This window comes from Ovis aries, chromosome 26 (assembly GCF_016772045.2).
Source record: "Ovis aries strain OAR_USU_Benz2616 breed Rambouillet chromosome 26, ARS-UI_Ramb_v3.0, whole genome shotgun sequence".
Taxonomy (NCBI): Eukaryota; Metazoa; Chordata; class Mammalia; order Artiodactyla; family Bovidae; genus Ovis; species Ovis aries.
The window spans coordinates 14,399,555-14,416,067 of NC_056079.1; the positions used below are offsets into that span (position 1 = coordinate 14,399,555).

Here is a 16,513-nt window from a genome sequence, read left to right on the forward strand (position 1 = left end):
CACCCTATGGCTCACGTGAGGCGTCCACAGAGCCGGAAAACTCACCTGTTTGTATGAAAGCCATTCATAGGGTTGGTCTGGTTTCCGAGAGCCTAAACAAGGGCCATTATCTAAAAGAAGAAAACAAATGAAAGAATAAACGATGGGCTAAACATGCCTAGATATTCCTAGGTTCTCATTTGTATCCTTCATTCCACAAAGTGGTCCTCAGGTGTGAAACAATGAATTCAGATCGGACGCACTTTCCCCCTGGGTTTGGGTCTGAGTTTTGCTTCTCTACTTCTATTTTGTTTCTCACATGGGGCAGGAGGGAGATGGCGTGGCTGCCAGGTACCCGGGGTCTCTGGTGCCACCGTCAGAGATGAAGGGCAGTCTCGTGAGCCAATATCCCTCAAGTGTCTCTGATGGAATCCCACTTCCTTGGGTATCAATGTTTATTTCTCAAAATATGGGTCTCCTGGTTAAGCAAGCTTGAGAAATGTTGGATCAGGCCCGGTTAAACAGGTCTCTTTATGCAGGAAATGTCAGAGCCTGTACGGAGCTAACGGATGTGTGACTCTCCATGAAACACGCCGCATGTGACTGCAGAAATGCCTTGACCATGGGCCACACCCGATGGGACCTGTGTGCGGGGGGACTCGCTCTGCAGAAGTTAACAGGAGGAGACAGGGAGCTGGGAGCCAGGCTGTGTTGGAGAGAGCTGTGAGCAAATACGGCTTCTTGAAGAAAGACCCCTCTGTCGAAAGGAAAAACCTGAAGCACTAGTTGCACAGATTCAGGCCGATGCTTACTGGACACCTGTATGCCCCTCTGGAAACCTTGGTATAATGTTCTGACATCATCGTAGAAATACACCAGGGGCTCGTCACTGTCCAGGAGTGTGGATCTCCGGGCACCATCACTGCCCTGGGAAAAAAGACAGACAGACAGAAGGTCAGAAGAAAGCATTAAAAAGAAAATGTCTACCGTGTGCACCCTCAATCCCCTCCAGGGCCTGGGAGGGGTGAGCGTTTGCTGCATGGACTCCAGGGCCGGATGCGCTGGTGTCTGACATAAATCCTCCACCTAAGACAAGCGCTCAGAGAAGCAAGGCTGGGCCCATGTCCGTCCAGGAAGAAAGAAAGAAGAAAGAAAGATAGTGCTAAGTCGTGCCCGACTCTTGTGATTCCATAACCTGTAGCCAGCCAGGCTCCCCTGTCCATGGGATTCTCCAGGCAACAATACTGGAGTAGGTTGCCATTCCCTTCTCCAGGGGATCTTCCTGACCCAGGAATTGAACCCAGTCTCAGGAATTGAAGCCAGGTCTCCCGTATTGCAGGCAGATGCTTTACCGACTAAGCTACACAGACCCCTGGGAAAAGGAAGTGACGGAGGGAAAGGAAAAGGGGCTCAAAGGGGCTCACAGACTTATAAGCATTGGTCTTGTCAGACGAGGCTGAGGAGTCTGAGGACTGGAAACCAAACCCTTGGACACAACTGGGATGATACTCAAACCATAGCCACTGGCAGATAAAGGATTGATTCTGTCTGGTCTTGGGGAAATGACACACCGCTCAGTTTTACTTCCATCACCTTATCTATATTCTTTTGGAGATCATGTCTACTGTTTTTCCTCTTTGCCAACTACCCTATAATCTGTTAGGAATGTCAGTTTCCCATGTAGCATCTACTAGTTACCATCATCAGCTATAACATGTACGGATGTGCATGGACTCCTCATCCCTACATGACTGGAGGGACTCTATGGAGTACAGGCTGAGGAGAGGAGCACCGAAGGGGCTGGAACGGAGAGAGAGGAGAAGCCTGGAATCTACAGGGCACTGGCTCACCCCAGAGCCGAAGTCCTTGTAGGATGGGCAGGGGAACACCTGGGCCTCGTGGGGAAAGCAGTTCGCAAGCTCTTCACCAGATCTACTGAGTTGGAAACTCTGGGGGTGTGATCCAGCAGTCCACCTTTCAGCCAGCCCTTCATGGATCTGGTGCACCATTTGGATGCATTATGGTCCCAAATTAAGCCTTCCCTGGTGACTCAGTGGTAAGAATCTGCCTGCTAATGCAGGAGACGTGGGAGACCCAGGTTCAATCCCTGGGTTGGAAAGATTCCCTGGAGAAGGAAATGGCAAACCACTCCAATATTCCTGCCTGGGAAATCCCATGGACAGAGAAGCCTTGGCGTGCTATACAGTCCACGGGGGTGGCAAAGAGTTGGATACAACTAAGTGACTGAATAATAACAACATGGTCCCCAGGAGGGAAGTGGTGAAGATCAGGGTAATTCCTAGAAGGAAATCTACGAGGGTGAGCAGCCTGCAGAACACAATGGAGACAGACCAGCTGACCAGGGCCTGATGAGGGCAGGGCAAGTCTGATGCTGCAGGCACTAAGCACTAATGACTGGGATTTGGCAGGTTACTGGAAGCAGGAGGACAAGAGCGAGTTGGAGGCCTATGAGAACAGCAGTTCCAGTCTATCCAAAATCAAACACTAGGACTTAGCGGTAGGTTTGAGAGAAGAGATTAAGTTTGCGTGCTTAGTCGTTCAGTCGTGTCTCACTCCTTGCGACCCTTTGGACCGCAGCCCACCAGGCTCCTCTGTCCATGGGATTTTTCAGGCAGGAATACTGGAGTGGGTTGCCATTTCCTTCTCCTCCTCCAGGGGATCTTTCCAATTCAGGGGTCGAAACTGTCTCCTGTGTCTCCTGAACTGCAGGCAGATTCTTTACCTGCTGAGCCATCAAGGAAGCCCAAAACAGATTAAGTTTAACTTTGAATATGTGCAGACTCTATCTCTTCAAGACAGCAGGTCAATTCCCCAGTTCCTACTTGGAGAATCACTGCTCTTGAGTATCATTTTGTAACAACTTTTGCTAAATAACTCTGGTTACACTACCGTTCTGGTGATATATGAACTTCAGGACTTTGAAGGTAGTCTTCAGGACTATTTGGTAAAACAGTCAAATCAAAGTTATAGAAGTTAATCACATCCCAAATAAAGCCATCCTCTTCACAAAGTAACCCGAGGACAAAATATTTATTACTATTCTAATTAGAAATTAGAATAAGTAGCAAAAGTTTGGAGATGAAGCAGTAAACGAATTCTATGCCAAAAAGGTATAGGTGAAACGCTGGGTGACAGGTCACATTATCAACGAACTGTAAGGCATACTCTGTAATTTCAGGAAAAGGGATGAATGAAATGGAAGTGGGGGAGACCAAGCAATAAAGCCTGTGTTTTGAAAACTGCTGCTCTATGATGTTCAGTTCAGTTCAGCCGCTCAATTGTATCCAACTCTTTGTGACCCATGGACTGCAGCACACCAGGCTTCCCTGTCCATCACCAACTCCCAGAGTTTACTCAAACTCATGTCCATTGAGTTGGTGATGCCATCCAACCATCTCATCCTCTGTCATCCCCTTCTCCTCCCACCTTCAATCTTTCCCAGCATCAGGGTCTTTTCAAATGAGTCAGTTCTTCGCATCAGGTGGCCAAAGTATTGGAGTTTCAGCTTCAGCATCAGTCCTTCCAATGAATATTCAGGACTGATTTCCTTTAGGATGGACTGGTGATGATGATGATCACACATGCCCATAAGAAATCATCTTTGATGTACATGCACCACCATTCTTCTTGAATTAAAGTCCTGTCCATAAACACTGAGCACTGGCAACCTTGGTGACACCTGCAAAGGTGTGGGCTTGCACAGCTACAACAGCGGGGGCTCAAAGGTGTGCGTGTGCTACAAAACGGAGCCATTTCAAGGGCAGGGTATTTAACTACTGGCTTATCCAAGTACATGCAGCTATTTTTAGGAACACCTACTTAAATGAAGAAATCTATATCTGGCCCTTTTGGACTTCTGACATATCCTACAGGTCTGGTGTGGAGGTGTGGGTTTCAGCTGTGCTCAAGAAATAGGGAGAGGGATACAGAACAACCCTGTGTGTAATATGCAGGAAATCACCAGTAACACTGAGTCACGGAGGACTATGGGTCTTTTATTTCCTCTTTAATGTTTTTCTACAGTCTTCCCAGTTTTAACAAAAAAGGAGTGAGTCAGTGTGTAGTGACCACACTACAGTCAAATCAGCGGTCACGAGGTTATTCGGCTATACAAGCAAAGGTTCCTCTAGAGGTCGGTCTCCCCACGTGGCTGAGTTAGGAAATCAAAGTTCAAGTTCCCCTCAAGGGCAGTTGAGGACAGGATCACAGTGAACCATCTGTGAACCAATGGTTCCCAGGACTAGAACTCTGGCCAGTAATTTGAGGAAAAGGAACACCTTGGTGGGGAGAGTTATTTTGCGTCACTTCCTTATTTAAATGCAAAAGCAGATAATTACATCCTTGAGAATTTCTCCAGGATAGAAAGGCCTGAGCTTTACGAATTGTGGTCCCATTTATCTCGATCTAGAAAATAGACAACTATAGGCCCTAACAGTCAACCACCCACTATGTTACTACTACGGTTTATTCCCTCTAAGGATAGGGCTAGACAGTGGGAGGGATAGGGGAGGGAAAGGAAGAGACAGCGGAGAGGGGGCAGGGAGAGCCGATAATGGCTAAAGAGACAGCTGACGACTTGGCTGGGCTTAAATGTCTCATCCATCTCTAGGGAGAAAAGAAGCAGGTGGAACCATGGTCCTTGGGGGAAAAGAATGACTTTTTTCTCCACCTCCCCCAGCCCCCAGCATGTAGATTTCCCATGCATCTTACCTACCCAGGCCATCATCACCTACCACCTTTTATGAACAGGCACAAAGAGGCTTTTCCAATCCAGGGACCTAGATGCCCTCTGGCCATCGTTCTCCCCGCCAGTAACATGGGATCTCTGACAGAACAAAGTAGGTCTTTATTCAAGACCAGCCAACGGGGGATGCTCCCAACCAGATCTTTCAGGATAATGAACAGGGAGTTTTAAAAGTATTAATAGCTAGACTCCTCCACTATGCTAACATAAATGCAACCACGTAAACTACGAACTCTCAGGTTCACTACCGACGCTCCACCATTGAATCAGCCAGCTTCCCGAGGTCCTCCATGCCCAGTGAGTGAAGAAGGGGCAGAAGCACCCATTACAATGGGTGCTAGGCATCGAAATGTGAGCACAGGAGAGATGGAAGCAAGGGAGTATTCAGTTTGCAGATGAGAAAACAGACAGACGTTGGGGAGGCCTCCCTGTCTCAGTCCCACGTCTAAAATGCAGTGGAGTGAGCTTCAAACCAGCCTGAGGGACTTGCCACACACTGTCCACCTCCACCATCTTGGAGGATTCAGGGCCAGAGCACGGTGGCCGACTGGGGGACTGGTTCTCCATCGCTCTCCTCTAACCCTCAGAAGGCGCTTCCTTGTCCACCCTCCCTCCCAAGCTTGCTCTCCAGTTTCCAACTTCCTGAGCTGCCCCTGTCCCCATGGGAGGACCTGCCTGGGGGTGAGGGAGGCTGGTTGGGTTACTTAGCAAACCAGTTCTGTGCCACCAAATGCAGGGCAAGCTCCTCACCAGAGCAAACCAGCCAATCCCTCAAGAGAAAAATAGCTCCCTCCCACCTTTGTGGATGGGGAGAGAGTTGAGTCATAAATTCAAATCCCCTGCCTGTAGCATCTCCGAGTGCCTGCCACTTGTAATGTTCAAGGCACTAGCTCACAGTCTGAAGGAAACACATCTGTTCCCTTACTTGCTCGGCCTTTTAGACGCTGCCGTCAAGGCAGGGTTTTTGCCGAGACTCTCACAAAGGCCTATCTCTGCCATTGTTTTTCACTCCACAGGAGTGGACCCCGCTTGTGGGGAAGGCTATTTTTAAACTTCAAAAAAATTACAGCACACATTTCCGTCATGTATGTGTACACATGGTCCCTGCTTCATGAAGCCCGTGAGCATCGTCTGTACAAAATCAAGTCGTGTCTTCAGGCTTGTTTTACTCTGTGTATTCCCAGAGAGTAACTTGAGCCTTTCTTCCTGGCTGAAGGGAAGCCGGAAATTAAAAAAAATAAATATTTCTGACATAATCACCATTCTTTCTTTGAATTCCTAAAGGCAGCTCCTTAATACTCTGGAGGTCTATTGTTGGCACAAAGATGAGACCCTCTGCCTTCAGTTCTCTGGGACTCCCGCCCCTCACCTCACAGCTCGTCCCACCCAGACACTGCGGCCCCCTGAACAACTCGGGTGCTTCTACGCCTCCTTCAAATCACCGGCCACTCTCCAGCGAGCAGACACATCTAACCACATTAGAAACTAGTTAGTTTTCCACTAAAGAGTTTAGTTAAGAAGTACTAGTTAGCAAGGTTTTTCATAGCTGTTATTAAGAAGCCCAGTAAGTTTTAGAAATGATGCTGAGATTAACTTCAGGTATAAAAACACTCCCAGAAAAACACTTCTCATCAAATCCACTCCCTCCCAGCCATCTTTTCATCCCACCCTCTGTGCCCCAACTGCTAGGACAGCTGGCGGAAAATACGCTCAGATGTGATGTTTCCTGAAAACGGGCGTGAAAATTCTCTGAAAACCACAGCAGCAAAGTCACCAGGGATGAGGTTGAAGGATTTATCTCTGTCCACTCTTTACCTGACCACACACACAGCCATACAGCAGGGAAGAACTAGCTGAGGGGTAAAAGGACTAGAGCCTTGCAGTCAGGGAAGGCAAGTGAGCGAGCGCCAATGCTCACATATAGGTTTACACAAGGACTCCTGACAGATACAAAGCCAGAGCCTCAAACCCAGGGATTCTTCCAAAGTCTCACACACCCTGCTAGCTGGCTGTTCTCAGGCTTCCGGAGGTGAGAATCATGCTCACATTCATGTTCATATCTACTGTACAAATGACTGCAGGGATGAGACTGCCCCTGTTCTCCCTCCCTTCCTCCCAGTTGAGGACCTGGCTCACACTCGTCAGGCTAATAATGCCCCTTGCAGATGGCCCTGCCAGTCCTCCACGAGCCCACAGGGCTGGAGTCAGTGGAGTGAGTGATCCCACCATCTGGCCGCACCTGCCCTTCCTGGACAGCCTTCCCTCTGCTCCCCTGCAGCTTCCCCGAAGGCTGGTCCTGCCCCATCTGCCTCCCGTCCTGCCCAACTCAACAACTGCTCAAGCTCCCTCCACTCCGGTCCAGAAGGCATCGCCATTCTTGATGTGTTTTTTGTTGTTTGTTTTGTTTTGTTTTTCCAGCTTTGGTAAGGTATAAATGACATAGCGGTAGTTTATTCACTAACTTGTATCCAATTCTTTGCAACCCCATGGATTACAGCCCACCAGGTTCCTTTGTCCATGGAACTCTCCAGGCAAGAATACTGGACTGGGTTGCCATTACTGGAGAAGATCCTTCTCCAGGTGACCTTCCTGACCCAGGGATCAAACCTACATCATTGCAGGCAAATTCTTTACCAACTGAGCCACCAGGGACACCTAAGTTCTACTCTCAGCAAATTTCAATTATACGATACAGTGTATCAGCTTCACCTTGACATACATTAGATCCTCAGACCTTATTCCTCTGACAGCTGACAGCTTGAACCCTTTCACCCACCTCTCCCAGTTCCGTCCACCACCACCCTCAAGCCCTGACAACCACCATTCTACTCAGTGGTTCTAGGAGTTCAACTCTCTTTTTTTGGGGGGGCACTGTCATCACCCTTTTGTCTCCATAAGTCCAGAGTAAGAACTTCATACAAACTTTTAAACAACACTCTCTTCTTGTGCAGAAACTGCTTTGCCAGTTTGCAAGTGGGTCTTTACACCCATGCCTACGTGTCAACAGCATGATTCTACTGGCTACAGGGGAAATCCTACTCAGTGACAGTCTCACGGGTACCTGTACAGACAGACTAGGAGCGCCATCCCTTGTCACAGAGGCTCCAGCCTGAGGTTTGTCTGGATAACCCATGGCATCCAGAAGGCCTCAGTGGATGGGAACTGTTGAATTTCAAAGCCTTGCAATTTACTGAATGTGGCTTCCAGGGGTCTGGTGTGCTCCATTTAGGTTGCTTCCTTCAAGTTCTCCGATGAGGAACCGTGGTTCTAGTTTTATGGCATGAAAATAAGTCACTCGTGTGACTCTTAGGAAGGACCTCTCCACAGCGTCCTCTCCACAGCGGTCCTCCCTGCTGGGCCATTCACTCCTCAGGGGCAGCAGCCTCTTCTTCCTGTGTCCTGTGCACACCATGCACTGGCTGAACGAATGCCAGTCTCATGCCTACTCTCTGTGAGCAGGGAGAACCGAATCCAGAGGGTCACAGCCTCCATACTCGACTTTTAGCAGGATTCAAATGCTAAGGTAAGTTCCTCACCATACAAACCCCAGCATATGAATGCTTAAATCTCAACCTTTCACATGAAAGGGTCACCCAGCCAACAGGTGACCTAGATGTGATGAGGTCATTTGGAGTGATGTCATCCCACAGGGAGATGAGTCATGCCCAGTGAACTTGGTCTGCCTACTAAAAGAGATGAACCCACTGTATAATATCATATATGAAACGAGTCACCAGTCCAGGTTCAACGCACGATACTGGATGCTTGGGGCTGGTGCACTGAAACAACCCAGAAGGATGGTACGGGAAAGGGGGGTCAGGATGGGGAACACGTGTATACCTGTGGCAGATACATGTTGATGTATGGCAAAACCAATACAATATTGTAAAATAATTAACCTCCAATTAAAATAAATAAATTTATATTAAAAAAAAAGAGAGAGAGAGAGATGAACCCACACTAAACCAAGGCCTGGTAACAAGTTTAAACAGTGACTCTTAAGTTATTACCAGAGGTACAGCTTTATTTTTGGCTGCACTGTGCGGCTTGCCGGATCTTAGTTCCCCATCCAGAGGCTGAACCCGAGGCCCCCGCAATGGAAACGTGGAGTCCTAACCACTGGACCGCCAGGGAAGTCTCCCTTGGGGTACATTTTTAAAAGAAGTTCTGATATTCTTCAAATGAAGCCTTTAAAAGCTAAGGACTGGAAGGTATAAAAAAGTTTTTACTTGCTATGATTTATTCCCTTCTCTAATATTTCAGGGCAAAACAAAACAGGTAAGTTGAGCTTTCATTTCACTCTACAACAATCTCCTGGCAGGCCTCAAAAAACTTCCTGACTTCATTTAAGAAGATAGCCGTCTCAATGTCTGCAGGACATGGCAGGAATTCAGATTGGTTCTGCCACCTCCTTCCACAGTGGCAATGGTTCTCATCAATCCTTTGCAATGGGTTCGTTGCCTAACCTCCTCAAACTCTGGCCCACAACCCCTTCAGCAACAAGTTCTGCTCTGACCTGGCTCAGGGAAGGCAGAAGCCACCAGGACCCACTTGGCCTGCTGCCGCCCAGGTTCTGCCAGTCCTCTGGCCCTCCCCCAGCCCTCACCTCCACCCCGTCCTTGACGGTTTCTGATCCTACATCCAACTCGGGTAGGGAATCCCGGATTCCATTTCTTATCTGACCTGCCCCTTTTCCGCCTTCCATTTCTGCCACTACTTTTGCCTGCAAATCCATTTTCAGAAGAGTCTGCTCCCGGGTTCAGAAGGTCCAGCCACTGGCTCATCAAATTTATCTACATGAACTGAAAGCTTCCCTATTTACTCTGCTTTATTCTCTCCTCACACACCGCCCCTCGCCACCGACCCCCGAAACAAAGAATCCTAGTTAAAATATGTAACTTTAGGAGGCAGCATAACAGAGTTTCAGATCTTCCTCTTACTATGTGGTATATATAATTTCACCTGGGTGGGCTCCCATTGTTCTCTCATCTCTAAAATTCGAGGGTTCAAAGAGAAGAGCTTTATGGAAAAGGAAACCCAACATTTATTGAACACTTCTCTTGGGCTCAGTTAGATGCTGCCTGTATCTACCCAGCCTCTCAGTGTGGTGGGAGGGAAGGCCCTGGTCATTTCTCTTCTCCAGATAAGGAATCTGAAGGTCAGGCTGGGTGAGCCTGCCCAAGCCTACCTGGCCCCAGCAGAGCAGACTGGGCTAGCCTCGGCTACATCCCCGATTCTCTGGTCCTTTCCGGCTCTGACACTCTCTCCTATGCCCTGAAACGGCAACCACCACAGCCTGGGCCCTGACCAGTCCCCCGGGGTTTCTGGTCACTCGAGAAAAGACTGTTTTCATGAGGGGAACATGGAGACCTCAATTTCAGAGGAGACTTTTGTGGTTGTTGTTTTAGTCACTAAGTTGTGTCTGGCTCTTGCAAACTCAGGGACTGTAGCCACCCAGGCTCCTCTGTCTATGGGATTTCCCAGGCAAGAACACTGGAGTGGGTTGCCATTTCCTCCAGCATATCTTTCACACCCAGGGCTCGAACCCAAGTCTCCTGATTGGCAGGCATATTCTTTACCACTGAGCCACCTGGGAAGCCCAGAGAACAGGTTGAAACCAGTTAAAACCAGAAAACTCCCTCATCACTCGAGTGTGATTAAAAAAATTATAATAATAAAACAGAGGAACACAGAAAAACTTGCTTCTGTGCTCTGCTCAAAGTTATGGGGAAAAGCAGAGAAATCTGTGAAGAGTTCTTCCTGGACTCGCACTGTTGCAGCTGGGGGCTACACCCCAGACAGGAAACCCCAGACAGGGTCCTGATCAAACCAGGCTCCAAAATTTAAGAGAGACTTTTGGGATTCTGTGGCCAACTCCAGCTTCTCTGTCCCATGCTATAGCTCGTGTCTGTATCCTCTTTCTGGCACAAGTCTGTAGCAAGGGTGCTAACATCTTCTTTATTATCCTGATTTGTAAAAGGAAATTTTAGAAACTTTAACTTATCCAGAAGTTCTGTGCTGCTGCTTTTAAAAAACAAACAAACAAAAAAAAGGTGTTAGTGGGAAACAGCCAGTGTGAATAATGATAAGATGCAGCCAAACCCCAAAAGGGCAGATTCTTCTCATTTTAATAGCCAGGTGAAGTTTATGGAAAGAGGAGAGTGAAAAAACTGTTCATGTGAAATGGGAGGGGGTGTGAGAGTGGGGTTGTGCAAATGGTGCTTACTTGACTTCAAAGTATGAACAAAGCAAGGAGACTTTAATCTGGTGATCAGCCCCTATGACAGTCTAAGACAGGCTCTGGACTAATACTTAATGAATTAAGCTCCTATTGCTGCCTTGAAGGCCCATATGACAATGCTAGCAATATAAAAGCATCTATAATTATTAAGTGTCATAACTCCCAAGCTAATCTTAAGTTCAATATTTTAAGTTCTTTTTTAGAAATGCAAAGTAAATTTTGTACCTCTTTCTAAGACCTACAAGTTCTGAAAATCAGAGTTAAATCTACTATTCCTACAAAGAGCAAAGTCAGGAAGCCCATATACCAAGTAGCAGAATTTGAGATTTTAATTTTCTTTCTGCTTATCTGAAGTTTTAAATTGTTCTATAAAGAAGATGTACAATTATTTTAAAAAGACTCATTGACTTTAGGCTAAGCTGGAACTTAAAGAACACATTGCCTCTCCAATTTCTCATACAACAAGAATTTGGCTTTTTTACTTTTTACAGTTACAGCTAAATTATAAATGTCTTAAAGTTGCACTTGCCAAGCACTGTTTTCATAGTGATAGCAACACTACGATGAGACACCAGGTCCTCTGCCAGAAGAGAAGAGATGCCAGAAACTCCACACATAGTAGGAAAAATTAAATTCTTCTCACGATTGGTATACGATTCAGTCGCTCAGTCATGTCCGACTCTTTGCGACCCCATGAATCGCAGCACGCCAGGCCTCCCTGTCCATCACCAGCTCCCGGATTCACTCAGACTCACGTCCATCGAGTCCATGATGCCATCCAGCCATCTCATCCTGGGTCGTCCCCTTCTTCTCCTGCCCCCAATCTCTCCCAGAATCAGAGTCTTTTCCAATGAGTCAACTCTTCACATGAGGTGGCCAAAGTACTGGAGCTTCAGATTTAGCATCATTCCTTCCAAAGAAATCCCAGGGCTGATCTCCTTCAGAATGGACTGGTTGGATCTCCTTGCAGTCCAAGGGACCCTCAAGAGTCTTCTCCAACACCACAGTTCAAACACATCAATTCTTCGGTGCTCAGCCTTCTTCACAGTCCAACTCTCACATCCATACATGACCACAGGAAAAACCATAGCCTTGACTAGGCGGACCTTAGTTGGCAAAGTAATGTCTTTGCTTTTGAATATACTACCTAGGTTGGTCATAACTTTTCTTCCAAGGAGTAAGCATCTTTTAATTTCATGGCTGCAGTCACCATCTGCAGTGATTTTGGAGCCCCCCCAAAAATAAAGTCTGACACTGTTTCTACTGTTTCCCCATCTATTTCCCATGAAGTGATGGGACCAGATGCCATGATCTTCGTTTTCTGAATGTTGAGCTTTAAGCCAACTTTTTCACTCTCCTCTTTCACTTTCATCAAGAGGCTTTTAGTTCCTCTTCACTTTCTGCCATAAGGGTGGTGTCATCTGCATATCTGAGGTTATTGATATTCCTCCCGGCAATCTTGATTCCAGCTTGTATTTCTTCCAGTCCAGCGTTTCTCATGATGTACTCTGCATATAAGTTAAATAAACAGGGTGACAATATACAGCCTTGACGTACTCCTTTTCCTATTTGGAACCAGTCTGTTGTTCCATGTCCAGTTCTAACTGTTGCTTCCTGACCTGCATACAGATTTCTCAAGAGGCAGGTTAGGTGGTCTGGTATTCCCATCTCTCTCAGAATTTTCCACAGTTGATTGTGATCCACACAGTCAAAGGCTTTGGCATAGTCAATAAAGCAGAAATAGATGTTTTTCTGGAACTCTCTTGCTTTTTCGATGATCCAGTGGATGTTGGCAATTTGATCTCTGGTTCCTCTGCCTTTTCTAAAACCAACTTGAACATCAGGGAGTTCACAGTTCACGTATTGCTGAAGCCTGGCTTGGAGAATTTTGAGCATTACTATTTACTAGCATGTGAGATGAGTGCAATTGTGCGGTAGTTTGAGCATTCTTTTGCATTGCCTTTCTTTGGAATTGGAATGAAAACTGACCTTTTCCAGTCCTGTGGCCACTGCTGAGTTTTCCAAATTTGCTGGCATATTGAGTGCAGCACTTTCACAGCATCGTCTTTCAGAATTTGAAACAGCTCAACTGGAATTCCATCACCTCCACTAGCTTTGTTCGTAGGGATGCTTTCCAAGGCCCACTTGACTTCACATTCCAAGATGTCTGGCTCTAGATTAGTGATCACATCATCATGATTATTTGGGTCATGAAGATCTTTTTTGTACAGTTCTTCTGTGTATTCTTGCCACCTCTTCTTAATATCTTCTGTTTCTGTTAGGTCCAGACCATTTCTGTCCGATAAAGAGCCCATCTTTGCATGAAATGTTCCCTTAGTATCTCTAATTTTCTTGAAGAGATCTCTAGTCTTTCCCATTCTATTGTTTTCCTCTATTTCTTTGCATTGATCGCTGAAGAAGGCTTTCTTATCTCTTCTTGCTATTCTTTGGAATTCTGCATTCAGATGCTTATATCTTTCCTTTTCTCCTTTGCTTTTCGCCTCTCTTCTTTTCACAGCTATTTGTAAGGCCTCCCCAGGCAGCCATTTTGCTTTTTCGCATTTCTTTTCCATGAGGATGGTCTTGATCCCTGTCTCCTGTACAATGTCACGAACCTCATTCCATAGTTCATCAGGCACTCTATCTATCAGATCTAGACCCTTAAATCTATTTCTCACTTCCACTGTATAATCATAAGGGATTTGATTTAGGTCATACCTGAATGGTCTAGTGGTTTTCCCTACTTTCTTCAATTGAAGTCTGAATTTGGCAATAAGGAGTTCATGATCTGAGCCACAGTCAGCTCCCAGTCTTGTTTTTGATGACTCTATAGAGCATCTCCATCTTTGGCTGCAAAGAATATAATCAATCTGATTTCAGTGTTGACCTCTGGTGATGTCCATGTGTAGAGTCTTCTCTTGTGTTGTTGGAAGAGGGTGTTTGCTATAACCAGTGTATTTTCTTGGCAAAACTCTATTAGTCTTTGCCCTGCTTCATTCCACATTCCAAGGCCAAATTTGCCTGTTACTCCAGGTGTTTCTTGACTTCCTACTTTTGCATTCCAGTCCCCGATAATGAAAAGGACATCTTTCTTGGGTGTTAGTTCTAAAAGATCTTGTAGGTCTTCATAAAACTGTTCAACTTCAGTTTCTTCAGTGTTACTGGTTGGGGCAGACTTGGATAACTGTGATATTGAATGGTTTGCCTTGGAGACGAACAGAGATCATTCTGTCATTTTGAGATTGCATCCAAGTACTGCTTTTCAGACTCTTTTGTTGACCATGATAGCTACTCCATTTCTTCTGAGGGATTCCTGCCCGCAGTAGTAGATGTAATGGTCATCTGAGTTAAATTCACCCATTCCAGTCCATTTTAGTTCGCTGATTCCTAGAATGTCGATGTTCACCCTTGCTATCTCTTGTTTGACCACTTCCAATTTGCCTTGATTCCTGGACCTGACATTCCAGGTTCCTGTGCAATATTGCTCTTTACAGCATCGGATCTTGTTGTTGTGAAATACCAAGTTCATCTTCTAACTAGAAATGGAGTACAAAATCAACTTGCCTCAACAATAGTTCATTCTATTTTTATATTTTGGCATGAATTAGACTGATATCATCTATATATTTTAGGAGTTTCACATTAATGAATCCAAGAGAGTCTGAAATTAAACAAAGAAGTGAAACCCTTTAAATAACAAAAAGGTATTAATCGGGCATGAGTTTATTTGGAAGGACACACTCTCCCCCTCATGGCGATCAGCCTGAGTTGGGGGGCGGGGCGGGTGACCTTCTACCACATAGCTAAAAGTAAATGAGGTGATTCTGTCTTTCACAATGTTGTTCTTTTGCAAGTCATAAGTCCTGAAAATGCACTCTGACTTGGGGAGGGGAAAGCAGGAAACGTCAAAGCAGAGAGCAGGTGAAGAGTCAAAGCATCTGCGAACGCCAGGTTGCTTCATCTTTGCTGCTGACCTTTTAAGAGATGCGCGAGGAGAGGAAGGTAGAGCGGGCGCACTGAGAAAAGAATCCTTCTGGAAGAACCTTTAGACTGCCCTCTCATCCCACCCAGGAAGCCCTAATTATGGAAAACCACTCACTGCCTAGAGTTTTACAACGAGAGCATGACCTTTCGTCCGCCCAAGTTAAACGACAACCGCGGTACTGAACTCAACTTCTCGAATGTCCTTGTGTTTTCTCACCCATCCTAAATTCTGTGGCTCCATTATTCCTGAAGGCTCCTAGACTGGCCTCATTCTATCATTAGTAGAAATGCCCGAGTCCCTTTCCAGCTCTGCATGATGTTCTCCAGGTATCAGACAATCACAGGTGAAATCCTTCTTTCTCTAATGACTAACAACTCTCTTCTTGGCTGAGGGAGGGGACCCTGTGCTTGTCTTCTCCCCTCTCAGGGCCCTCTGGGCAAAGCACACTGCCCAGCGCTGCGCAGAAGCCCCATACAATTTGGGGATGAGCCTCTGCTCTGTGTGACGTGGGCAGACACCTAACCAGCACCGCCACACGCATCCCTCTGCCCTATATTTTGACCTCTTCCTCTCATTGCTGCTGAAGTTCTGTCTGGGGAGCACATTTCAGATTGCAAAGTGCCCTGGAGGACAAATATTTGCTTGGGCTTGTGATCCTGCTGGATGTCACCGTGATGGGGCCTAGAAACTGGGGAGAGAGGCAGGAAACCTGGGGGCGGCGAGGTTCCACTTACCGGCACCTCCACTGACTGCATGGCCAGGTCGCATGGAGGCTTCAGGGCCCGTGGCCGCGTGGCGTACCAGAAGGTGGTGAGCGCGGCAAACGCCCCGAAGCCCATGAGCGTGTTGGTTGGAAGGGTGCGCACGTATTGCCGGAAGTCAACCAGCTCTGGCAGCCGAAAGTACCGGAACAGCTCGTGGGCTTGCATCATCCTGGGCTGGCAGTGTCCTAAGCCACAATCTGTGGGAGAGAAAAAGGTCATGTTCATTCCAGGGAGGAGGGATGCTGTTACAAACTCCCCAAGGCCGATGACCATCAACTTGATGGTTGGCTCATCAACGGGGGCATTAGAGCCATGGGCTGATAGCTCAGGCCGTCTTCTCCTGGCTGGCAAATCTCACTTTTCTAAAAGCACTTTAGGAATTCATTTTACTCTGTCAGCTTGCGTCAAGTTCTCATTATCCACATTCAAAAGACTTAGCCACTCAGAATTCTTGCTGTAAAATGTTAACATAAGGGGCATGAGTTACCATTTTTTTGTCTTACATTCTCTCCCTGTTCTCTTCCACCTGATCAAACACACTCAACTCTCATTATCAAGGCAGATGGGGAGAAGGACAGAGAGGCAGACACACGCCCAAACCACCCGAGGGCCATCAGTTTTCACGTCTTCTCACAAAACGCAGCACAAGCTCCCCAGCTGGTGAAACAGGTCACGCTGGGTTTCGGGGTGTGTGTGGGGTGTCTCTCACCTTCCCCACACTCTTTGTAGCATAAAAGCAGCCACGTAGATGTAGGGGAAACTGGAGTCAGTTATCCTGG

General features: G+C 46.8%; 1 protein-coding gene across 6 annotated transcripts in view; it reads right to left on the bottom strand.

Annotated features, from left to right (window-relative positions):
• The window catches only part of ACSL1 (acyl-CoA synthetase long chain family member 1), a 65,858-nt gene that overhangs the window by 28,114 nt on the left and 21,231 nt on the right, over positions 1 to 16,513 (bottom strand). For all 6 annotated transcript variants that reach the window (XM_060406942.1, XM_042241364.2, XM_015104562.3 and 3 more), the window contains exons 2-4: positions 15,705 to 15,931; positions 792 to 906; positions 46 to 110 (exon numbers count right to left, since the gene is read on the bottom strand). In XM_060406942.1, the coding sequence (XP_060262925.1) occupies positions 46 to 110; positions 792 to 906; positions 15,705 to 15,902 (378 nt within the window). In that variant the 5' untranslated portion in view covers positions 15,903 to 15,931. The remainder of the gene's footprint in view (positions 1 to 45; positions 111 to 791; positions 907 to 15,704; positions 15,932 to 16,513) is intronic.